This window comes from Cervus canadensis, chromosome 33, assembly GCF_019320065.1.
Source record: "Cervus canadensis isolate Bull #8, Minnesota chromosome 33, ASM1932006v1, whole genome shotgun sequence".
Taxonomy (NCBI): domain Eukaryota; kingdom Metazoa; phylum Chordata; class Mammalia; order Artiodactyla; family Cervidae; genus Cervus; species Cervus canadensis.
In genome coordinates, this window is record NC_057418.1 from 4,155,823 (window position 1) to 4,182,530 (window position 26,708).

Below are 26,708 nucleotides of genomic sequence, written 5' to 3' on the forward strand. Positions count from 1 at the left end.
CTATCCTCTTATTTCATCCTATTCCATCTTTTAGCAATAGTCATTTAAAAAAAATTTGATGGCACTTTTCCACATTTTTGGAGTCGGATATAGGATACAGATGGCTGAGAAGAAGGCTTGATATTTTTAAAATTTTTTAAAACAAAAACTATTTTGATTTTTGGAGGCATTTAGTTCACTAATTAGCAAAGATTGGAAACTAAAATCAGTTACCTTTATAATTTGTGTTGAGCCATGAAGGATTTGTTTTGAAATCAAATGGTGCCAGGACATCCAACTCATACACCCTGAGGATGTTACAAATGAAAAGAGTTTACTCTGGAGGAGGTAGTTCATAAAGTTGCATGTTAACATTTTGCACCTCAAGTGTTCCCATACAAGGACAAGTCAGCTTTAATCACTTTGTGGCACATTTGAAAACTGGCTGGCTTGAATGGGAGCCGAACGCCTTCCTTACCCACACTGTCTTCTTTGTCCAGTGGCATCTGCTCTCCAAGGGGGCTTCATGGTATTTGAGCTCTCCGCTATAGTCTTGGAGGTCCCTTCCATCAAGTGTGGGTGTAAAACCTAACACGGTGATGAGGACTTATACTGGGAAGCAACAGGGCCCAGCTGTAATTCTGATGATGCTGTTAACTATGAACTTGGGCAGCTGCTTAACCTCTCTGAGCTTTCATTTCTTACCTGTACATTGAAGCAATTAATCTCTGAGGTCTCTCTCTGTCTAAAATCTGAGTCTACACTCACATTAGACATAATATGAGCCTACATTTTCATAGTAGACATAGAGAACAAAGTTTGAGCTACCAAAGGGGAAAGGGTTGGCGAGGGATAAATTAGGAGCTTTGGATGAACAGATACATGCTACCACATATAAAATAAACAACAAAGACCTACTGTATAGCATAGGGAACTATATTCAATATCTTGTAATTACCTATATGGGAAAAAAATCTGAATCACTTTGTTATACACCAGAAACTAACACAACATTGTAAACCAACTATACATCCATACAAAAGTAAAATGATTTAAAATGAAAAAAAAAAAGAAAATTAAATCTGACTATAAACTCTGCATCTCCTACCATGCCCAAGTTTGTAGCTGTGTGTAGCTGGTCAATCAGTTATCTGCCTCCTGGGGCTTTAAGGCCTGGTTACTCCAAATTCCTCACCTCTGATTCACATTAACTACAAACCCTTGGAATCCCACGCTCAGAGAACTCAGAGTATTCTGAGACCTTCACTGCTCTGGGCGCCGCCTCACCCTCTCCATTCCCAGGCAATAGTTGAAACTGTGTGTGAACACACCAGACTCCTCCTCAGTGGGCTTGCCTGCAAGCAAGCTTTATAGCATCATTCCCACTGCAAAAGTCAATATAATCATTTCTGGGCATTGATTTCCACACTGAAAATGAAAAGTCCCAATTCCCTGCTTACACAATAAAATTCAATTGTATAAACAATCAATTTCTAGGAAATTCTTTGTAGCTATACATAATGTATTTCAAAGAAATCAATGTATTGGCAAGCTAAATTTGTAAAGATAAAATTCAACCTTAGAAAGACAAAGAAAAATTACCTTTAAAAAAATGCCTCACACTTCAAAATATCTTTAAAAATACATGTATTACTTGGTCCTCATGATAACTCTCTTTTGGATTATTACTTTCACTTGACAAACGAAGATAATTGAAGTAAGAGAAGCTCTATGGCTTAGTCAGGATGATTCAGGAAGTTAGTAAGAACCTGGGCTGGAATGCAGATCTCCTGACTTCTCAGTCTAAAGCTATTTCCAGTATGTAGCAGAAAATATTTAAATTGGATGTAGATTATATCTAAATTCCCTTCTAGTTCAAATGCCCTCTGATCTCTGATGCAACACCAGCCCAGGGAGTAATAGCTTCACTTTCTTTCCATGATCATCCTCATAAGAGGAACAGTCCTGCCTGATTCTACTCATTTCATGATTGCTACTTGTATCATTTTCAAAGGTGACATATTTGCTTATTTTCACTTTTTAAAAAAAGGAAGAAAGTATACCATGGGGAAAAATCTGCACCCTTTATTCTATAAAGACACGTTGAGTATTCTACGTGAACTTCTTTCGTGTTGGACCTGAACTTTTGAATTGTTTGAAGGTGATGTTATACTTACTTGAGCATCACACAGCACACGCCCAGAACCACGTAGTACACAGTGTAGAAAAGGATGACACATATGAGAAGGTTCCTCCAAATGACCTGCAGAGAACATAGGGGTGAGCTCCAAGAGCCTGGGCTTTTTCCCATGGTTGTTGGTAAGGAGGCTGACAAACAAAAGACAATGAATGACTGCTAGGTCACGTTGGCTAGCCTTGTTTTGCCTGCAGACCTATGTGGTGGGAAGGACTTCAAAGTACACAATAAAAGTGTTGCCGGCTAAAGAAGCTGTCATAGTACATGTCTGCAGCAAGGATCAACACAGTACATAAATCCGTACTACCTATCCATCATCTACCACAACAATATTTGTGTTTTTACATAATTACATAAATTTTACAAAATTTATGTTTTACTATATTGTGTCAATATTTATGTTTTTACCTGATAAAATGATTCTAAATCTCAGCTGCCATGACAGTAAAATACAAGAAAGGCTAAGAAATTTTGAAAAGTATAAACAAAAAATTTATACAACAATAGCTAAATTCTTCTGCTAGAATTTATAGAGCAATTGGCTAAAACAGAATAGATGGTCCTGAGACGAATTTTACCACCTGTGAGACTTAAGAAGGAAGCACTGCAGATGAATGAGGAACAGATGGATTATTCAACAAATAGTGTTGTGAAAATTGTCTAACTTCTAGATTAAAAAAAAAAATCTCATTAGATTGCAGTCTTGTATGAAACACCAAAATAAACTTCAGATGGATTTAAGGTTTAAATGTCAAGAACTAGAACAGGAGAAAACATTTGCAACATCTATCACAGGCAAAGGATTGCTATCTGCAATATTTAAACACATTTGAATATAAAAGAGACAGACAAACCAATGAAAAAGGGACAAGGTATATAAATAGGCAGCTCATATGAATAAACATCTGAAAAGCCGATGAGCAATTGAAAATGTTTAGAAGACCTCCATGCTGATCTCTTAAAGATATATTTTTGTGAATATAGTAAAAATGTTCGCATTTCATATGGGGTTTTTTGGTTTGTTCTTTCCCTTTGGAATCTTTTAAGAAGTCATCTTGTTTACTCAAGACTTTAACACTTCAGGATGGCTCTTTTCTCTGAATAACCAATCCACCAACTTGACCAAGTCTTTTAATTGGCCTGGGCACAGAAGGAGCCCTCCTCTGTAGAGGCAAGAAGAGAAAACAGTAGCACAGAGCCCATCACAACCAACTGGCTGAATGGATTAAATTTGTAGATTTACTAACAATTCACTTCTTTCAACTACTAAAACTAGGTGACCTCTTGGGCCTAAGAGGGCCGTAAGAAACCCAGACTGCAGGGTTTTGACCCCTTCAGAACCCTGCCTCTCTCTCCCTATCCCACGTCACTCTTGGCCTCTCATACCCTTTGCCTGTAGACTCCTCTTTGCTCATCAAATCCCTTCTCTTTCTGCCCATTGTTCTCAGCCTCCCCCTCCCATTGGTCTTCAGTATTTCGCATTCTTTGTCTTCTGTTCCTTCTTCCTTCATGATCCTTCTTCTGTGTGTATTCATTCCCTAAGTCATGCCTGATTCTTTGTGACCCCATGGACTGCAGCAGGGCAGGCTTCCCTGTCCTTCACTCTCTCCTTGAGTTTGCTCAAACTCATGTCCATTGAGTCAGTGATGCCATCCAACCATTTCATCCTCTGTTGCCCCCTTCTCGTCCTGCCCTCAATCTTTCCCAGCATCAGGGTCTTTTCCAATGAGTGAGATTTTTGCATCAGGTGGCTAAAGTATTGGAGCTTCTGCATCAGTCCTTCCAGTGAATATTCAGGGTTGATTTCCTTTAGGATTGACTGGCTTGATCTTCTTGCAGACCAAGGAACTCTCAAGAGTATTCTTCAGCACCACTGTTCATAAGCATCAATTCTTTGGTACTCAGCCTTCTTTATGGTCCAGCTCTCACATTGGTACATGACTAACAGAAAAACCATATTTCTGACTATATGGACCTTTGTTGGCAAAGTGATGGATGTCTCTGCTTTTTCTCATTTGTTAAGAAGATGACTTAGAGGTCAAGAGAAAATATGAAAGCTTCACCTGAGTTGAAGGTCCAGATACTGCTCCCACATTTAAGTTGGATCAATTCCTGCCCAGCTGTTGGGATAAGAATCTGCTGATGGAACATGAGTATTATGATAGGGAGCAACTTTGGGGCTTCTGCAGTCTTACAGTTTTCTGGAAGGTCATACATCTTTGGATTTGCTTTACTTTTTATTCTATACATTAATATAAATTTGATTTTCTTTTAATTTGGGCATTAATAACCTTTAGTTGAAATATTTCTAGATGATTGTTTACTCATTTCCAACCAAAAAAGATAAATAACATGTAGTCTCTATACTAATATGTAGTCAGACATGAAACTTTTCTTATTTCTATGTTAATACTGAAATTTAAGTAACATTTTAATTTTTAAATATACTCATTTGCTATAGAATTTTGCTTTCATAATCCAAACAGAGGATTGTGCTTCACACTTTGAAAACACAAAAATGCTAAAAATGTGTAAGATACCTGGAACTACTTTTTAATGAAATCATAATTTGTGAGAGAACACATTTATTGACAAATTTATAACATATAGGTATACCTACTTTCCCCAACAAATTTATAAAACACTACTTACCAATAGAATGGTATAATACACATTTTAAAACTGTTTTGAATGGAATATGTTGAAAAACAAGGCACTCTTTTTGTAAATAACTATTTTTCCTGCCTGCATAATAAATTTAGATTTTCAAATCATAATTTTCCTATAAGCAAATTCAGTTGCCTCTAGTAATTTCTGCCTGTAATCTTTTCTCTATACAGCCTACGAAAGTAACTTTATAAAAGGCAATCAGACCATGACATTCCCCTACTGGCTATCCTTCGACGGCCCCACACTGTCATCAGGATTCATTCATCCATTTTTTCATTTGACAAATAGTCACTGGGCTGGGTGGCATTGCAAGATGAATTGGATGTGGTCCCAGGCATAAATACCCAGTGTAGCAATGTTCATCAAATGTATAAATATCAGAACTCACATTGAGGCCCTGTTAAAACAGACTTCTGGGCCCTAGCCCCAGAGTTTTTATTCAGTAGTTCTAGGGTGGGCTCCAGGAATTTGCATTTCTAAGAAGTTTCCAGGGGATGCTAGCACTGCTGCTTCTAACACCAAGCTTTGAAGACTACTGATCTAGAGGCAAGACTGGTGGCTGGCTATAACACAGACAGAAAAGCGGGGATTGAGGAGTGCAGAGTGGGATGGAGCTTCCCCGGTGGCTCAGCAGAAAAGAAACCATCTGAATGCCAGAAACGTGCGTTCAATCCCTAGGTCAGGAGGATCCCCTGGAGGAGGGCATGGCAACTCAATCCAGAATCCTTGCCTAGAGAATCCCATGGACAGAGGCGGCCGACAGTACAGTCTACAGTGTTGCAAAGAGTCTGGCACAACTGAAGCCACTTAGCACGCATACACTCACAGAGTGCTGTGGAAACCCAAGGCAGAGATAGGGGTTTGTGGAGGGTGGGGTGGCAAGGAACATTTTTCCAGGAGGAAACATTCAACACTAACATTCAGTGTAGGTTAGCCGTGTACTTCCCTCATAGCACAGTTGGTAAAAAATCTGCCTGTAATGCAGGAGACCCCAGTTTGATTCCTGGGTTGGGAAGAGCCCCTGGAGAAGGGATAGGCTGCCTATTCCACTATTCTCGGGCTTCCCTTGTGACTCAGCTGGTAAAGAATCTGCCTGCAATGTCGGAGACCTGGGTTCGATCCCTGGGTTTGGAAGATCCCTTGGAGAAGGGAAAGGCTACCCACTCCAGTATTCTGGCCTGGAGAATTCCATACACTCCAAGGGGTCACAAAGAGTTGGACACGACTAAGGGACTTTAAAAACAAACAAACAAAAAAACTGTGTACTTGGCACCATCTATGCATTATCTCAGGCTTCCCAGGTGGTGATCGTGGTAAAGAACCCACCTGCTAATGCAGAAGATGCAAGAGACATGGGGTTTGATTCCTGGGTTGGGAAGATTCCCAGGAGGAGGGAATGGCAACCCACTCCAGTATTCTTGCCTGGAGAATCCCGGGGACAGAGGTGCCTGGCAGGCTACCGTCCATTAGGTCGCAAAGAGCTGGACACAGCTGAAGCGACTGAGCAGCACGCACGCATTATCTCATTTAATCCTCATAAACGTTTTGAAAGATAAGTCTATTCACTTAGTCCAAGTCTATCATTATTATTATTATTTTTAGAGAGAAGAACAATGAGGCTCAGAGAGGTCTAGTTAGTTTTTCAAAGCTTGTCAGTAAATTGCAGAGCTGGGATTCAAATTCTGCTAACTCTTAACCATTACGCTGGGGTCAGGGTTCTGCTCAAGGCAAAAGAAGTACCTGCAAAGATGTGGGGGTCTGGGTGGGGGTGAGAGGTGGTAAGAGAGTTTAAAGAGGATGGGGAACACATGTACACCCGTGGCTGATTTATGTCAATGTGTGGCAAAAGCCACTACAATCTTGTAAAGTAATTAGCCTCCAATTAAAATAAATAAATTTTAAAAAAATATCATGAAGGGAATTTTATGCTTTAATAAAATTTCCAATGTCTCTGAAGGGAAGACTGTGAAACATTCAAGAATAGTAGACTGGAAATGGCAACCCACTCCAGTATTATTGCCTGGGAAATCCCATGGACAGAGGTGCCTGGTGGGCTACACAGTCCATGGGGTCACAAAGAGTCAGACATGACTTAGCAACTGCACATGTAGACTGGAGAGGGGCTAAGGAAACCATTGAAAGAAATGCTAACTTTGTGACATGATAGAGGTGTTAGCTAATGCGCTGGTGGTAATCATGCTGCAGTATATAAATATATCAAATCAACTTTCTGTGCACCTTAAACTAACACAATGTGATATGCCAATTACATCTTGATTAAAAATGCAAAGAATAAAATAAAGGGGTTTTTAATACTCTTGACCAGCAGTGGAGATGGAGAAGATAAATGTGAGGGCCAGTGAAGAAACAGAATCAGCAAGTTGTGGGGGCTTAAGGAAGAGGGTCATTTGATCTAGCCCAATTCTGTCCAATAGATTTCTATAAATAGTAATATATAGTCTATAAATAGATATTTATAATGCAAGCCACATGTATGTCATCTAAATTTCTCTATGAATCACTTTCATAAAAGTAAAGAAAGAAAAACTAATTTTGATAATATTTTATTTAACCCAATATATCCAACATACAATTTCAACATATAGTAAATATTAGAAGTTATTATTGTGGTATTTCTTGCTTGTTCACAGTACATCTTAGAATCCCAGGGTGAATTTTACTAACACATCTCAACTTGGCCTACTAACATTTCAAGTGCTCATAGCCTTGTGTAGCCAACGGGTGCTGTATTAGACAATACAATAATATATTAGCTCTAACCACCGCCTTTCCTTCCAGCCTCCTCCTCTTAACCTTGCCCCAAAGTCTTGAGAGTCTAACTACATTCAATATTTATTGTGGGATTACTATGTGGCAAGCACTGTACCCATATACTCTCATTTTATCCACCCTCCTCATACCACTCCATCATGAATCTGGGTAACTATCAACTGTACTTCACAGATTTAGAAATGGAGGCACAGAGAGGTTAAACTTATCCCAGCTCACACGGCCTGTATGTGGCAGGGCTCCAGTCCAGATCTGCTGGACATCTGAACTCTCTTCACCCCGGGCTGTCCTGCCTTCCACCTGGTAGGCTTGGAAGAAAAGCATGCTGAATAATCAATCCTAGTTCAACACTTTCTTTTTAAAATTATAGAAACTGAGATTTGGATAGGTTGAGTGAATGCCCCAAGGTCAAACCTTTATTTAGTGGCAGAGGTGAGTTAGAAAAAAAAAAACAAATGGTATTAAATTACCAAAGGAAAGTAACTTAAAAATGCTGCCCAAATGACTGAACACAAAATTTCATTCTGATACGAATATTATTACTGTACTTTAGGAAAATTCAATATATAAGAGTCAGAATTTGTTGCAGTCTCAGTACATAACTAGCACCAAAATGTTAATTTAGTCTTCTAAAATATATATATTTGGATCTTGAATCAAACTATGAAATATAAGATATTTATGAGAGTTTTGGCTACTTGAATTCAACTGGATATTTGATAATGCTAAAGAATTCTTGTTAATATTTTAAGGTAGTATGGTGACTATTTTTTTATTTTTAAAGATACATATGGAAATACTTGCAGATGAAATAATAAGATTTCTGAGTTAGCCTCAAAGTAAAAACATGGGAGAATAGGTGGCGATGTAGATGTAACAAGATTGAACAGAGTTGATATTTGTGAAGTTAGGTCATGGATAAATTAAATTCATTCTACTTTTCTATTTGCATTACTATATGCTTATTTTTCCATAATAATTTTGTAAAAAGTTCTAAGTTTATGTAACCAGTGAACATCTTTACAAACTGTAAAAATATAATTTTATTAATAAAAATTTGAGGAACACCCCTGTTTCCTAGGGGTGGGGTAGGGGATTACCCTTGTTTAATACCTACATGTACCAGGGCTGAGCTAGAAGGACTTTGGAAACACCTCATTTTCTTTAATCCTTACAACAACACTGCCCAATAGGATGTCTTATCCATATTTTATAAGAAAATAAATGCTGCCACTTTGCCTTGTGTGTCCCTCTGGGATCAAGGACACCACGGTTTCAGGGAGGTTATGAACATGTAATATGGACCATTGAGATGGAGGAAGAGGGTCACCTGGGCAGTTCCATAGACTCAGCAAAGCCCCAGGGACTGGAGGGTGTATTGTTTTGCTGGACTCTCCAAGGCAATGAGGAGGCATTTAGCTAAAAACATTGTATGTTCCTTTGGGGTGCATACCAGGGACAGCAAGCCTAATTCTTCAGATTTTCTCTCTCTCTCTCTCTGTCTCTCACACACACACACACCACACACGCACACACACACATGTTTCTCAATATTACCTTGTACCTATCAAAGGTCACCCTTTTAGATTCTGCTATTTCCCTGGTGTTTACCTCCTCTTTGTCATTCTAGCCATCTTTAAGTACTTCCTATTCCGAGGAATGTTCAATGATATCCCCTAATATAAAATCAATTCCTTCTCTTTGGAAAGCTAACTCTCACTCACTTTGTCAGGTCGCCTCTGAGACCTCACTTCCGCCAAGAAGTTTTCCCTGGCTTATTATCCTTTGCTGGGTGCTCTCTTTTGTCCCTAACATAACCCTCATTAGTGTGGATGTGGGTAGCAATTGATTGTAACTGGAGATTTATCGCATTCACATATAGATTAATAATGCAATTTCTTCATTAAAAAATATTTCCCCTTTTGTATCTGTGAAAAATTGCAAAATTATTTTGAGAGTGGAATATAAATTCACGTCTTTAAAGTATGCAAATGTAAGCTATGATAAATATGTTTTTTTAAAAAAACTGTCTTCTACAGCTAGTCTTTATCATCTTTTGTGATTAAGATATTTGGATGCCAGACTTCCTTCTTCTGTCCTAAACAAGAAAACATTTTTTTGATGAGTTGAAATTAAGGAAGAACTGTGCTCACTATAAAAGAATAGAGGAAAGTTCTATTCATTTTAGGCTTCAGAATCTGGCCAAACCAGGACCATTTCCTTCGTAAACACTAGACTAGGACTAAGAGAGTGTATGAGTTTGTGCAGGTGGCTCCTTGAGGACTCAGAGCTTCATTGGAGCCTAAGAGCTTCAACTGCATAGCTCACTCTACTGTCTTGCCAGATCCTATCCTGGTTTGACTGGGCGTAATTCAAAAAGGAAAAGCTCCTACTAATTCCATCCTTCTGGAATTGATAGCTACATTTCACTCTTTTTGTCTGTTGAATTTCTCTTATTGTCTGATAATAATTTGATGCGATGTCTTCCACATGTATGGAATTCCTTCAAGGAATTGCTAAAAGAGACCATGTGTAATTGCTCTATGATACCCATTTCATCTAGAAGGGACTGGGAGGGCAGGGATTTGTCCATTGTGCTCACTAATGTACTTTTAGGGTCTGCTGTGGTTCCTGGCACATAGTAGGTACTCAGGGAAATGAACGGAATGACTCATTACAGTCTTAGGGTTAATAGAAGCATGGCTGACGTCCAGTCGGCACAGGAATTGTTTGAGGAGTATCCATTATGATTAGTCAGAATCCAGACCACAGTGAATACCACCTCATATTAAAGCAGTCTTTGATGTACCTCGAGATGGTAATCAATCAGTAGATAATTATCGAGTGTTGATACTGTGCCCAAAGTTGTTTCAGACTTCCTGGCATTATAAAGGAAGTGAGGCAGCCAAAATTACCATATGATAAACAATTAGAACAAGAAGATATATCCAACATTTATATGACCATTTACAGTATACTTGTGTAGGTTAGCTCACCCTTCAAAATAAACACATGAGCTAGGATTATAACCACCTCTTTATAGATAAAGAGAAATTCATAGAAATTAAGGGTATTTACAAAGCGGGTCACTGGTAGATCTGTAATTTTATACCAAGTTTATTAGCCCTGAAGCAGAAATTAAACTTTATAATGGCAAAATTACCTCATAGAAGAGAGATAACCTGGGTTTCATAGAGATAGAGACTTTTAGTAAGAAATATAATGGTACACACACTTTATATTTAATATCAGCCTACTTGTCCTTTAAATAGTCCTCAAATTTTATTATTCTTAAGAAATATGAAGTGTTTGCATGTTAAAAGCACAAATTTCTCACACCCATACCTAGACATTTGGATTCTGTAGACAGTGGGTAGGACCCAGGTATTTACATTTTAACAAACCTCTCAGATAATAGCAAAGCAAAGATCTACTGAGAATGCAAGAACAAATCCAGGAGATAAACAGAAAACTTGTTTCTCCTATAGTTTTCTCCTGAGGTAGGATTTCTTAAAAGGATTGGATGGACAGCTAAGAAAACTGGGTTCTTTATGTAAATGGACAAGACAGACAAGAGACTTATTTCCAACAGAAATAAAAAAAAAATCTTTTTCTTCACTAATAATAAAAACACACTCTACAACAATGAGACACTATTGAACTCTTACCAAGTTAGCCAAAATATTTTCTATTTTAAAAAAAGAATAACTTGTTCTGGTGATAAAATACTCACTATTCTAGATTTCTGATGTGAGCGGAATTTAGTGCAAGTCTATTAGAAAGCAATATATCAATATGTATTTTCAAAGGTGTTATTCTGAACCCAAACATATACTGCTGGTAAGAAATAGAAACTTCTTAATGGTGTTTGTCCTTACATGTTAAAAGCATTTCTTCTTTTTCTTTTTTACTATATTTTATAAATTTTTAATGACAGAATGAAAGAAACCTAGTCTCTAGTAGTTACAGATTGCTAGATTGTGGATAAATTACTCTGAGTGATATTTTTATCTGTAAAATTAGGCAGTGAGGTTTTTAACCCTTTTGTACTTAACTGTCTTGTGGAACAGCTAATGAAAACTATCGACTATGTGGAAAAACAGATATGCTCAACTATACACACACCAAAAAATGTGTGCAAATTCAGTATTGTCCAGAATCTCAGAAGCCCACTGTGGATCCCAGATCAAGAATTCGTAATCTTGAAGGGTAATTCCAACTCTACCAGTCAATCTTAAATGAAATCAACCTTGAATATTCACTGGAACATCTGAGGTTCCAGTACTTTGGCCGCCTGGTGCAAAGAGCTGATTTACTGGAAAAGACTGATGCTGGGAAAGACAGGGCAGGATGAGAAGTGGGAGACAGAGGATGAGATGGTTAGATGGCATCTCAGACTCAATGGACGTGAACTTGAGCAAGCTCCGGGAGCTGTGATGAACAGGGAAGCCCAGCGTGCTGCAGTCCATGGGGTCGAGAAGGGTCAACACGACTTAGAGACTGAATGACAACAATTATACTGGTGCCATTTAAGAGTATTTAAAATTCTGTAGATAAGTGATTATCTCCATCCCCACTAGAAGAGCTAAAAAAAAAGCATCGACCTATTCATCTTGTCAACAACTATGGCAGATACTACAAGCTGTATAAATATTATTTGTAGGACTAGTATTTTAAATTATATTTCAAATTTCAATATGTTCATTAGGCTCTTTTTCTAGTTGTACAGAACAGAACTATCATGGTGACAACCGAAAAAATTTCAGAATCAAAAAAATCACTGTAATAGTTGCTCGACTATACTTTGTCACCATTTAGGACCAGCAGCAACTCAGAAGATAAGCGAACAATGACACTGCAAACCCACAATATGTTTAGGACTAAACTCCTGGTCTCCGCTTCCCTCTGTTCCTTCTTTCAACGCTACTCTCAACTAATTAACTCCCTCTTGTGCAAAACAAAAAAGAGAGAGAGAGTGAAAGTGAGAATCTGATTAGATAAGCCAATCACTATCTGGTATATGGCACTCTGGTTGGATAGAGTGTTATCAAAAGGTGGTGATGAACAGCTGGCTGGGCTCTGAATGGCTGTCTTTGCAGAAAATGAACTCCTCTAAATCAAATAGGGGTGTCCAGTTATAGAGTTCACCTCATATGAAGCATGGCAACCTATGTAAAAAGTAACCCATGAGTAGGGACCAGTGCATTTTCTTGGCAAAACTCTATTAGCTTTTGTCCTGCTTCATTCTGTACTCCAAGGCCAAATTTGCATGTTACTCCAGGTGTTTCTTGACTTCTTACTTCTGCATTCCAGTCCCCTATAATGAAAAGGACATCTTTTTTGGGTGTTAGTTCCAAAAGGTCTTGTAGGTCTTCACAGAACCATTCAACTTCAGCTTCTTCAGCATTATTGGTCAGGGCATAGACATGGATTACCGTGATATTGAATGGTTTGCCTTGGAAATGAACAAAGATCATTATGTTGTTTTTGAGATTGCATCCAAGTGTTGCATTTCAGACTCTTTTGTTGATCATGATGGCTACTCCATTTCTTCTAAGGGATTCTTGCTCACAGTAGTATATATAATGGTCATCTGAGTTAAATTCCCCCATTCCAGTCCATTTTAGTAGTTCACTGATCCCTAAAATGTGGACGTTCACTCTTGCCATCTCCTGTTTGACCACTTCAAATTTGCCTTCATTCATGGACCTAATATTCCAGGTTCCTATGCAACATTGCTCTTTACAGCATTGGACCTTGCTTCTATCACCAGTCACATCCACAACTGGGTGTTGTTTTTGCTTTGGCTCCATCCCTTCATTCTTTCTGGAGTTATTTCTCCACTGATCTCCAGTAATACGTGAACCATGAGCTTCCAGATGTTCAAGCCGGATTTAGAAAAGGCAGGGGAACCAGAGATCAAATTGCCAGCATCCGTTGGATCATTGAAAAGGCAAGAGAGTTCCAGAAAAACATCTACTTCTGCTTTATTGACTATGCCAAAGCCTTTGACTGTGTGGATCACAACAAACTGTGGAAAATTCTGAAAGAGATGAGAATACCAGACCACCTGACCTGCCTCTTGAGAAACCTGTATGCAGCTCAGGAAGCAACAGTTAGAACTGGACACGGAACAACAGACTGGTTCCAAATCGGGGAAAGGAGTACGTCAAGGCTGTATATTGTCACCCTGCTTATTTAACTTATATGCAGAGTACATCATGAGAAATGCTGGGTTGGATGAAGCACAAGTTGGAATCAAGACTGCCAGGAGAAACATCAATAACCTCAGATATGCAGATGACACCACCCTTATGGCAGAAGGCGAAGAAGAACTAAAGAGCCTCTCCATGAAAGTGAAGAGGAGAGTGAAAAAGTTGGCTTAAAACTCAACATTCAGAAAACTAAGATCATGGCATCGGGTTCCATCACTTAATGGCAAATAGATGGAGAAACAGTGGAAACAGTGGCTGACTTTAACTTTTTGAGCTCCAAAATCACTGCAGATGGTGACTACAGCCATGAAATTAAAAGACACTCCTTGGAAGGAAAGTTATGACCAACCTAGATAGCATATTAAAAAGCAGAGACATTACTTTGCCAACAAAGGTCCGTCTAGTCACGGCTATGGTTTTTCCAGTGGTAATGTATGGATGTGAGAGTTGGACTGTGAAGAAAGCTGAGCACCAAAAAATTGATGCTTTTGAACTGTGGTGTTGGAGAAGACTCTTGAGAGTCCCTTGGACTGCAAGGAGATCCAACCAGTCCATCCTGAAGGAGATCAGTCCTGGGTGTTCATTGGAGGGACTGATGCTGAAGCTGAAACTCCAATACTCTGGCCACCTGATGCGAAGAGCTGACTGATTGGAAAAGACCCTGAGGCTGGGAGGGATTGGGGGCAGGAGGAGAAGGGGACCACAGTGGATGAGATGGTTGGATGGCATCATCCATCTCTCAATGGAGATGAGTTTGAGTAAACTCCAGGAGTTGGTGATGGACAGGGAGGCCTGGTGTGCTGCAGTCCATGGGGTTGCGAAGAGTCGGACACGACTGAGCGACTGAACTGAACTGAATAGGGACAATACTTAGAATACTTCCCAGAAAGTAGCAGGGTAACCAGCAGGTCTGTGTATTTGTATTTAACAGCAAATACAGATTTGTATTTGTATTTAACAGCAAATAACAGGCCTGTATTTAATAGCAGGTCCTGTTAAACTATTAGTAAGACAAAGATCTGGAAAACAGGTATATAGACTTTTAAAAAACTATATGATAATGTTGGTTTTAAGATTGAGGTAGTTCTGGTGGGTAGGAGAAGACAAAATCAATTCTCTTGTTTTCCTGTACTGGTTAGCAGTTTTCAGTCAACTCAGGTCTTCTCAATTCTTTTCCTAGCTTCTAAAGTTCAAGAAGTTCTAATGTGCTAAAGAGGCCCCAGTTGCCTCTTTGATTTTCTAAATTCTAGAGATTTAAATAATATACATTCATTAATTCAGTCCCCAAAGTACTTCCTTAGTACGAAAGATAAAAATATAAACAAATCTGACTGTCAACCTAATAGTCGTTGTGGAAACCTTGTAAAACAAAAACATGAAGCAAAAAAAATGAAAATCACCCATAATTCATGAATCAAACAAACCTAGGTTAAACTGCTATTCAACAACAATTTAATTGCTATCAATTCCTTTAGTCAATATCTGTAGCTTCCAGAGATTAGAAGTCAGTGGGGGCTTTAGGTCTATACCATATCCTCAATTCAGTACCTACAAATTATAAATCTGATAGAAAACATGAATGTCTTAATGGTGTTTGTCTATAGATGTGGAAATCATGGGTATTCTGTTCTCCCTCTTCTGTATTTCATATATTTCTAATGAAGGAGAAAGGCCAGATTTCTGTATGTTACAATAATAGCAAGTCCTACGCAATAATAATTGCAAGTTCTACTGTGCCAAATATACTGACATTTATTAGCAAACAAGAAAATATTTATACAACCTGTTTCGAAAACTTGGGGAAGTGCCACTCTCTTAGCACTTTAAACAAACACTTTGAGTTCGTCATGTTGACTCTGAGGCAGTCACAGTGACACCCTGAAGCCAGATTACCCCCTACTCCGGCCAGATCAATTGACAAATTCCTCCAGGAAGTGGGGGTACCACACAAGAACATGCAGTTCTCGATCTTGGGTGCTTCTCCGATGGTATTACATTAATGAGCTTCCCGGATTCTGAAATGGCAAGGATTTCGAGGCCTGCTCAATCTTGCCTATTTTGACAACACTCATCAGTAGAAAAAATATCTTGTACTTATATTCATTAACAAAGTCTTTGGTATTGGTTTCAATAGCAAATTTTGAGCTGCATGACAACCTCTTCAAGTGAGGATTCCTCATAGGGATATTTCACATGCTAAACAACATCGACTGGGATGTAGAGTAACATTAATTTATGCATACAGATCTCAAACTGTATCATACCAAAGTATTTTGTGTTTCACACAAAACCTATTTTTAAAATAAATCTTTTTTACATTAATATTCACATTTTCCCCCTTTAAATTGCTTAAAACTTAACTATAAAAAACTTTGCAAAAAAGATGACTAGGTTTAATATGCAAGGGTAAATGAAATCGTAACATTTATTTCTCAATGGAAGAAAGTGGAAATAACATTTTCAAAGAATTTAAGTGTTTTTTCCCCAAACTCTCACAAGAGCAAGGACACTTTCTAATAATATAAACACAAGACTATTATCATATACAAGAAATTTTACACAGATATAAAGTCTTATTCATATAGAGTCCACATTGAAACTTCTCCAATTGTCCTTAAAATCTAAAGAAACTAGAATCAATTAAATGTATACATTACATTTGGTTGTCATATCTCTTTAGCGTCATATTCTAAATTTGCCTGATAGTTTCCTCATGATTAGAGTTTGGGGGAAGAATTCTACACAGGTTTAAAGCTCAACATTCAGAAAACTAAGATCATGGCATCTGGTCCCATCACTTCATGGCAAATAGATGGGAAACAGTGGAAACAGTAGCTGACTTTATTTTGGGGGGGCTCCAAAATCACTGCAGATGGTGACTACAGCCATGAAATTAAAAGGCACTTACTCCTTGGAAGGAAAGTTATGACCAACCTAGATAGCATATTTAAAAGCAGAGACATTACTTTGCCAACAAAGGTCCGTCTAGTCACAGCTATGGTTTATCCAGTGGTAATGCATGGATGTGAGAGTTGGACTGTGAAGAAAGCTGAGCGCCGAACAATTGATGCTTTTGAACTGTGGTGTTGAAGAAGACCCTTGAGAGTCCCTTGGACTGCAAGGAGATCTAACCAGTCCATCCTGAAGATCAGTCCTGGGTGTTCATTGGAAGGACTGATGCTGAAGCTGGAACTCCAATACTCTGGCCACCTGATGCGAAGAGCTGACTGATTGGAAAAGACCCTGATGCTGGGAGGGATTGGGGGCAGGAGGAGAAGGGGACGACAGAGGATGAGATCGCTGGATGGCATCACCGACTCGATGGACATGGGTTTGTGTAGACTCCGGGAGTTGGTGATGGACAGGGAGGCCTGACGTGCTGCAATTCATGGGGTCACAAAGAGTCAGACACGACTGAGCGACTGAACTGAACTGACTGAACATTGTGCGTTTCCCCGTATCTCATGAGGAATACATAACATCATCTTGTTTCATTATCAGTGGTGGTCAATTTGATTGCTTCATAAAGGTAATGTCTACCAGATCTCCTTATTTTAACTGCACTGTTTATCTTTTGTAGTTAAGTAATCTGTGAGGTGGTACTTAAGATTGTGTGAACGTCCTGTTTCCTTAAAACTTTTTACCCGCTAGCTTTTCACAACCACTGATACACCTTGTCTGAATCAACTGTGGACACTGGTGTTACAAAATGGTGATTTTCTAGTCTTATTTTTTCTTCTACATATTAGTATATGCTCATCTATAAAGAGGTTTCCCTTCTTACCACTGAACTTCTGTATATATTATTTATTTGTCCATTGTTGATAACATGCTCTTTTTTATATTCAATATGCTAAAATACATTAATACCATGACTTTTTGTTGATGCTAAAATTGTCCCAAACATGAGCATCTACAAGATATCTCTTATGTTCATCTTATGTATCCCCATCATTTTTTTTGTACTCCTTTGCTTTCCCTCATAATCTGACACTCCAATGAGATATTACCTTTTTCATCACTATATTTCCAGATGATTTTCATCTACTTGTGAGCTTTCTATTCTCCCCCACTACTTTCTCTTTCTATCTATTCAAGAATCAATATTACACTGTTTTAATTACAGAAGTCTTACAGTATGTTTTAAAAGTCGTCCTTCATTGTTCATTTTTTAGAAGTCTCATGGCTATTTGTATGTTTCTTTTTCCATATAAACTTCAAAAATCTACTTGAACAACTCCATAAAGTAAACTTTTGTTATTCTTATTATGATCATGTGAAATTTATTAATAAGAAGGGAATAAATGATAGTTTTATAAAGTTCACTCATACTATTTAAAAATAAGAAAAATCTCCAAATTAATTCAGATTTTCCTTTCAAAAGTCTTTAATTTTTCCTCACATAGATTTTACACAGTTCCTGTTTAGGTATTCTTAAATGAATTCTTTTTTTGCTATTAATGTAACTGAAGTTTTATCTTCTGTTACATCACGTCATGAGCTATTGTTTGTGTATAAAAAGGGTTATGATTTGTTTTCAGCTGAATATTCTATTACTTTACTGAATTTTATTTTTTTTATTTTTTTTACTTTACTGAATTTTAAAAATGATATTAGTGTTTTCATTAGCTGTCTTGTATTTTTCCAAATATACTGCAATACCAGCTGTAAACAGAGATAGTTTCACTTCTATTCCAATTCTCGGAGCTCTGTTGTTTATTCTGCATTGACTAGTACCTCCACTATATTTTTATTTATTATTATTTACTGATAGAAAATTTTAATAAGTACAGAAAATAGTAATTATACTGGAGTGGATGTGTTAGTTGCTCAGCTGTGCCAGCCTCTGCACCCCCATGGTCTGCAGCCCACCAGGCTCCAGTGTCCATGGGACTCTCCAGGCAAGCATACTGGACTGGGTTACCATTTCCTTTTTCAGGGAATCATCCCAATCCAGGGATCAAACCTGAGTTTCCTGCATTGCACTCAGATTCTCATGTCTGAGCCACCAGGAAATACTGAGGTTTCCCAGGTGGTGCTAGTGGTAAAGAACACACCTGTCAATGCAGGAGAGGTAAGAGATGGGGGGGTTTGATTCCTGGGTCCGGAAGGTCCCCTGGAGTAGGAAATGGCAATCCATTCCACTACTCTTGCCTGGAGAATCCTGGGGACAAAGGAGCCTGGCAGGCTACAGACCATAGGGTTGCAAAGAGTGCACAGGACTTAAGTGACTTAGCACACAGGAATGAAAAACAGATCGCTAGCAGAAAGCTACCGTGTAACACAGGGAACCCAGCTCAGTGCTCTGATGACCTAGAGGGCTGAAATGGGGGAGTGGGGGAGAGACTCCGGAGGGAGGGGATACATGCATACACATGGTTGGTTCATGTTGTTGTGCAGCAAAAGCAGCATTGTAAAGCAGCTATATTTCAATTATTAATACAAAACATAACTTCCCTCATTCATTGCCACATCCAAGCATGTGTGCATGCTAGTTCTTGAGCCTGGAAACCCTTCCTTACCTCACCCTACTGGGTTCCAAAAATTAGAAGTGCTCCAAACAATCCCTGGTCTGGATGACGGACGATGCTCCAAGAATGACTCGCCTCTGGACACCCCGAACTCTAGGGCAGAGACAGCGAGAGGATAAAAGCCCTAGGGCGACCCAGCCCTGAGGCTGTTGGACTACCGACCCAGTGGCGGGCTGCCTGAAGCCCACCCACTCACTGGGGTCCAGCTCGCTCCCGGGACTCAGTTTCCCGCGTGTAAGCTTCCAGGCACCCGGAGGAAGGAGGGTTGGTGCGGAGCAGAAAGAGCAGTCAAGCGGGGTCGCGGCTTGCTTAAAGGCGCAGAGGTAGGTCCTATCTTCTCCCCTCTTCCTTGGCTGAACCCTAAGAGACCCTTGGAAAGCAGTCCCGGCCCAGGGCTCGGGTCACTAGCAACGCGGTGCACTGATCCCCGCCCCCGCCCCGGCCTTCCTCCCCCCTGCCCCGCATTCCCCCTTTCTCAGACACATTTAGTATAGTTTTAAATAACAGTGAAGTTAGTGGGTGGTTAGTGACCTTAATACGAATGCCTCTAGTATTCTCCTAACATATTGGGTCTGCATTTTGTGTGTGTGTATGTCTAGTTATAATCATATATTAACATCAAAGAAGAATTAGTTCCGTTCCTATTTTATTCAGTGTTTCGATAATTAGAAATGGGTGTTAATTTTTGTCAAAGGCCACTTTAACATCTGAGAAGATGATCGTATGATTTTCCTCTTAGATTTTGGGAATAAGTATCACTTGATCATGCTGTTTAACTTTTATGATGAGTTCTTGGATTCTATTTGCCCCTATGTTATTTAGATTTTTACTTCCATATTTATAAGTGAGACTGATCTATAGTTTATTTATTTTTTGCTATCTTTATAAGGTTTGGACTTCCCAAGTGGTTCAGATGGTAAAGTATCTGCCTGCAATGTGCGAGACCCGGGTTCGATCCCTGAGTCGGAAAGATCCCCTGGAGAAGAAAATGGCAACCCACTGGAAAATTCCATGGAGGGAGGAGCCTTGTGGGACTGTCCATGGGGTGCAAAGAGTTGGACACAACTGAACGACTTCACTTTCACTTTCTTTATAAGGTTTAGATGACAATATAATTCTTGTTTCATAAAAATATCTTGTGGCTTTTCATCTTTTTCTATACTCAGAAATAATTTAAGTAAATTGAGAGTATATCATCTCTGCAGATTTAGGAGGGTTCCTTTGTGAAAACTGGGCCTAGTCCTTTTATAATAACCTTCTCCATTTATTCTATGGAAACTGGAAGACATTATATGATTCTACAAAGCAGAATATTCCAAGCAACTAACAGCTTTTCAGGGCGAGTATCTATATGTTCTTCCAGTCTCGCTCACATATTATATTCACACTCCACCCTCCACTCAAGGACAGACTCAATCCCTCCTTATTTCTTTACATCCACAGCATTATGCATATGTCTTACAGATTTGATCACATGTGTTGTAGCATACTTATTTATGGAGGTGACGGCTTTCTCTAGACCCTCAAAGACAGAGATACTAATTTAACCACATTTGATTCTTCAGCCACAAAATATTGCTTAGCCCTTGGTAACTGTTCAAGAAATATATTCGGAATAATAATGAATGAAGAGAAGGGAAAAAAAAAAAAAAAACCAATGAATGCCCACTTCAGTGGGAAGTGTCTGTTTATTAAAAACGTGGACTCTGGGATCAAATATACCAGGGTTCTTCTCTGTTTTCTCACTTGCAAGTATGTAACCTTGGCCAGTTGCCATGTGTGTTTTTTCTACTCATATGTAAAAGATAGGTGAAGTCTCATGGGGGGTTTGTATTCAGAACACAGGTAAGATTCCTAGCATTACGTGCCTGATATGCTCGCAAGGTAACATGTTGTTCCCGTGTGAAAGCCTGTTGTTTGGTTCTTTGGAAAATTCCTAGAGAAGACATGAAGTTTAGCAAAGGAAACAGACCCTGCTGATGGTAGTTCCCTCTGAAAATGTCTGTAGGGATGAAATTCTCCAACTGAGGTCAGCAGCCATAAGGAAATGCAAGCATGCGTTGTGCCTCTGAGATTTTTCCAGGCAGTATTTGTTTTAGAATGGTAATTTTAACATTAGTTGAATATAGTTTTGAAATGAGTCTTCCACTGGAGTTCTGAAAAACAATGCACTGTATCCTGAACAACTTAGCAGTTCTCATACCTGGGCTTTCTTCCCAGTTCCTGTGCTGTTTCCCCAGACAGCAAATTAATTAAATGGCCTTTGGCCATAACTCTTTCCCTTGAGTCAGCTTTTCTCTCATTTAAAGTGTAGAGATAGGGGGGATTTAATTAGCCCAATGCCTGGCACATGACATGCACTCCATAAATGTCTGTTGAGTTTTGGAATTCTCTTTAGACGAAGGTCACTTTTGCTATTACTATTAATTTATGAGCGTATCAGTAATTCCTGTGCTGATAATACTGACAATGAGCAAGGACTTAAGAAAAGTTAACTCATAATTTATAGGACTGTATCATGAGAATTCAGATTTTCAACAACTCTCCCTTGAACATATTCACTACTGGTTTAATGTTCTAAGACGGTATTCTACACATAAAGCTCTGGGATTCTATAAAGCTCCTCCTCCTGGCAGGAGTTACCTAGATATTTCCACTAGAAAGAGTATATGTGTATGTGTGTGTGTGTAAGACCAGACTAAATATAGAGTCTTCATTCTTTAAGCTACTTAAGGGAAGGATATTGTCTTTTAATTTTCGCTTCTCAAGCAAAGTTATAACTGCTAGTTCAAACCCAAAACTACACACAAATTATGAACAGTTTAAAATCTTCTTAAAAATGTTTTTTAAAAATATTTCGCCTAAAATACTGTTTTACTGACCTAGAAAATTTTTCTTAGTTGCCGTGCTTAACATTTCTTACTGATGATCTATGTTGTGATGATGGCAGTAAGCAGAAAAAACTTAAGAAAGTACATACAGCACTGATATTTCACTAAAATGAATGTAGCACTAATTCATAATCATAATTTAAATTTTAAATAAAAATCAGACTTTCCAGAGTGTCATTCCCTTAAGGCTGAATGTTTATAGCCCTGAAGCCTACGTGAATTTACACAGCTGTTTTGAGGCTTTGCATATTTCCTTGTTTTAGGTACTTTGATTTTTTAAAAAGGGGTATTTTTATACTGAAATAAAACACAGCTATTAACACCAGCCTCAAGGGAAAAAAGAAACTAACAAACCTACAGATTAAAAATGTTTCAGTACTTTGCCTTTAAAATCTTGTACATCCTTTAGAAGTTGGAAAAATAAAAACCACCCCCGGCCAAAAAAAGACTGAGGACAAACTGTCATGATTTCAGAAGATGATAGCAGAAGTGCAGGTGTTAATACTAGAAAGTCTGCCTGTGAGTAAAATGATCCCTCTGAAACAACCACTATTTAGAGGTTTTTTTGAATCTTTTCTTGGGCCCGGGTGCCTCTATATTGCCACCATTAGCACACAATGCGAGGACGACTGCAGAATGTTTTCTGCATGGTGCCCAGCCAAAAGTGAAACAAGTTGCCTACAGACAGAGAGGCCATTTATAGAACATATTTGCTTATCCCCGAGCTAGGCAGTAACTCAGAGGCAATGCAAAGAAGTCATTTCTCTTTACCTTGCTGGGTGCCACTCTGACCTGGAGAGCCATGTACACATCCTATGGCAAAGCCGTGGTGAAAGCCACCCTCCTTACATCCTCGACATCTGGAAGAAGAGACAATTGTCACGGCGAGCTTTGCAAATTACTCCTGAAGACTGTGAGACGCAGTAGTGCAGGATGATTGGATTACACAGAACGAGACAGAAGCCATCTGTGAGCCACGCATAAGCTGCTGAGTGCCAAAATGAACATCCTTATTAGGCGACCGAGTTCTCATACCATTTGTAGTTTGGTCAAGTTTGGAAGATGAGCCGATTGTTTTTAGACAGGGCTACAAATAGGCAGGGACTTAACATTCTTCCTGGCTGGAAGAGTAATTACTGTCTCCTACTTAAATTAGAGACTTGGCTTTTCAGTTAGGAAGTCCTGAGGTTGTCTCTAAAGGAGGCTGCTGCCATTCATGTTAAAGCATGACCTCCTCTTTGTTTCATTTGCAGAGATCAGAGACAAATGGAGAAAGAAATCATTAGTCCCTTTCACGTCATAACAAAGCAGTGTAAAAATTCTGACTTTCTGTTTGGAGTGGAAGGAGTCTCATGTCCTAAAATAATGGCTTTTATACAGTCAATGAAATGTTTTCAAGAACTGCCAAGATGATGTCAGGATGGGAACTCTGTGTCTCTCTAGAACCAGTGCTGCATTTATTACATTTCTTCCCCCCATCTTTTGATTGACGCTCACTTGTAGATGGGAATTCAACTGTGTTCTGTAATTCTTTTCCCATCACATCTGCTCAGCCTCTATATAGATCACATTATGCAATACATATCCCTGGGACTTCCCTAGTGGTCCAGTGGCTAAGACTTCAAGTTCCCAAAAGAGGAGGCCTAAGTTCAATCCCTCGTCAGGGAATTATATCCCAAATGCTGCAACTAAAGTTCCTGCAACTAAGATATATGTATATCCCCATACATTAAAGTATGTCTCTAGTAAAGGTGAAAAGAGTGTCTTTAGCAATCCCAGCACTTGGTATTTTTCTTCTCAAAATGTTTTAAGCTTGATTTTCGTAATGGGTTTTATTGACTCTATCAATATTCTTTTATTAATATGCCTTAGATAATTCCTTTAATATGTGGTTGCCCTGCATCTTTTATCATATTGTGAGTTCTTCTGAAAAAGGCTCTTTTGCTGGCGGGTAATTTTGCAACAGGTCCCAGTGTTTGCTTCAGATTTTGACACTTGGTGGACCTTCAGTAAATGCTGATTCCCTGTTTGAATCCTGAGCTTTGCCTTGTTTGTGATAGCAGCTGGCCAGCCTTTCTCCCCAAAGAGGGCAGGAAGACATAGCCCAGTGCAGAGCGAAGTGCTCACTTGCTGTTCTCCCAACACATTCAGTGTTTTGTGTACAACTCAGACTCCATTGGAATTATTTAGTTCAATAGCATCTACCCCAAATCCTCAGGAAGTTGGCACTATACATTGGGAGCCAATACTAATTTTATTACAACCATCCCACTGGATAAAACATTGAAAAGTACTAACTTTGTATAATTATACTAGAAAAATTAAGTGGCCCGTAGAGTACATTGAATGGAGTGTGTGGATGTGTGCGTGGTTGGTTGCACTTGCAACAATAAGTGTATTTTATTTGAACTACTAATATGATCTATTGTAAGAATTTAACATTGTGTACACATTTAATAGCTCTAATTCTGTTTTTCAAGTTTTCCATTAGATTGATAAAATATATGCATGTGTACCTACTATATGTGTGTGTGTGTGTATTGTCATTGTTGTTTAGTTGCTAAGTCATGTCTGATTCTTTTGCAGCCTCATGGACTATAGCCTGCCAGACTCCTCTGTCCATGGGATTTCCCAGTCAAGAATACTAGAGTGGGTTGCCATTTCTTCTCCAGGGACTCTTCCCAAATCAGGGCTCGAGCCCACATCTCCTGCATCGCAGGCAGAATTTTTAGCACTGAGCCACCTGGCAGCCCCATGTATATATCTGCGTGTACACACATATTTATTTCTTTTTATTCAGCACCCACATATGGAAGTGAAGACATAAAATATGAGAAACCTCACGCTCTTGGATTCTAAGATTATACCCCTTGACATGCAATCATATTTTTAAAATTTATTTATTTTTAATTGAAAAAAAAAATAAAATAAAATTTATTTATTTTTAATTGGAGGATAATTGCTTTACAGAGTTTTGTTGTTTTCTGCCAAATGCCAACGTGTATCAGCCACAGGCATACATAGGTCTCCTCCCTCTTGAACTCTCCTTGCAATCCTATTTTAAAATGTTCTTAGTCCTTTTGTATAACTTTAGTCCAAAGTTCTTCTTTGTTAAAACCTAATTTAGCTACTTCATAGTGGAGACGTTGAAAAACTAAGGTATTAAAGAGATAGTCTCAAGATAATAAATAATTTTCAACCTCTTCCTGAGAAAACCAGAAGAGAAAATCAGAAGAGAAAATGAGTTCAGGTCCACAATCACCAATCCTAAATCTCTGGAGCCAGATTGTTTCCAAATTTAGAAAATTTGAATTTTAGAGAGATAATAGGATCCATATAATATATTACATCACACTCCCAAGAGGACTGGAACTTCATTCTGTATTCAGATGCATTGTTTGAGCAGCAAAATGTATGAATATTCACTGAAAGGAAGATACATAAAAATGGTAAATAATTTTATGTCAGTTCAGGTAAGGTTTTGTCACCAATTTAATTTAGGTCAGGTGGCTCAGGCAGTAGAGAATTTGCCTGCAATTCAGGAGAGCTGGGCTCAATCCCTGAGTTGGGAAGACCCCCTGGAGAAGGAAATGACAGTCCATTCCAGTAATTTTGCCTGGAGAATTCCACGGACAGAGGAGCTTGGCGGGCTCCAGTTCATGGGGTCACAAAGAGTTGGACTGAGTGAGTAGCACACACGTAAGAGAAAAATAATTAACCTTCAGAACATTTTAGATTTTGGGATTCATAGCTAACAAATTGTGGACATGTGCAAATGTAACCATAAGAATCTGAAGATTGGTATTGATGATAGAACTCAGAATAAAATTTAAAATGATGTGATGAAGATAAAGATGCTTCTTTTATAAGGTCAAATTATCTGTGAGAAGTAAAAAAGTAAGATTCTTTGCCTCCTGTGCCAGGACTGAATGAAACCAGTTCCCACTAGTGCTTTCTCTTCCTCTTTTACAGTTGGCTTTGCTTTGGGAGCTCAATGCTGTATATTTTTAGTTTTAACTATTTTTTTAAACCCATTTCTCCTTTTCATGGCCTTCTACCACATCTGTTGTTCGCTGCCTTTTTGAAATTAAAATAAAGTACTCTACAGGATATCACTAAACCATAAAATATATTAAGAACAAGCAGGCTCTATTTTATTTCAGGGAGCCATGGAAATACCAATCAAAATTGAGGTGAATTTTTTTTCTGTTTATAGCCTTAATGGAGTTTTCTTTAGGTTTGGGTCCATATTAAAGAGAAGATATATGTCTACACTTATAAGTACACACTGATTTCATTGTTTCGGATTTATGAAGTAATAAATTGTGTCTTGAAAGATAAAATCACAATAAGGGACAGTACGTCTAAACAGTAATGGCACAGAATGAGAAACAGTTGGCATGAGTGAGTAGTTCTGTGTATTTAAACCCTTATT

At 38.6% G+C, this 26,708-nt stretch overlaps 1 protein-coding gene across 4 annotated transcripts in view; it reads right to left on the bottom strand.

The window, feature by feature from the left end:
- The window catches only part of TMEM244 (transmembrane protein 244), a 63,924-nt gene extending 40,406 nt beyond the window's left edge, over window positions 1-23,518 (bottom strand). For 3 of the 4 annotated variants that reach the window (XM_043456972.1, XM_043456970.1, XM_043456973.1), the window contains exons 1-3: window positions 23,045-23,300; window positions 2,157-2,242; window positions 214-287 (exon numbers count right to left, since the gene is read on the bottom strand). In XM_043456972.1, the coding sequence (XP_043312907.1) occupies window positions 214-287; window positions 2,157-2,242; window positions 23,045-23,077 (193 nt within the window). In that variant the 5' untranslated portion in view covers window positions 23,078-23,300. The other variant, XM_043456971.1, reaches the window with a different exon arrangement.
- Between the last annotated feature and the right edge of the window lie 3,190 nt (window positions 23,519-26,708).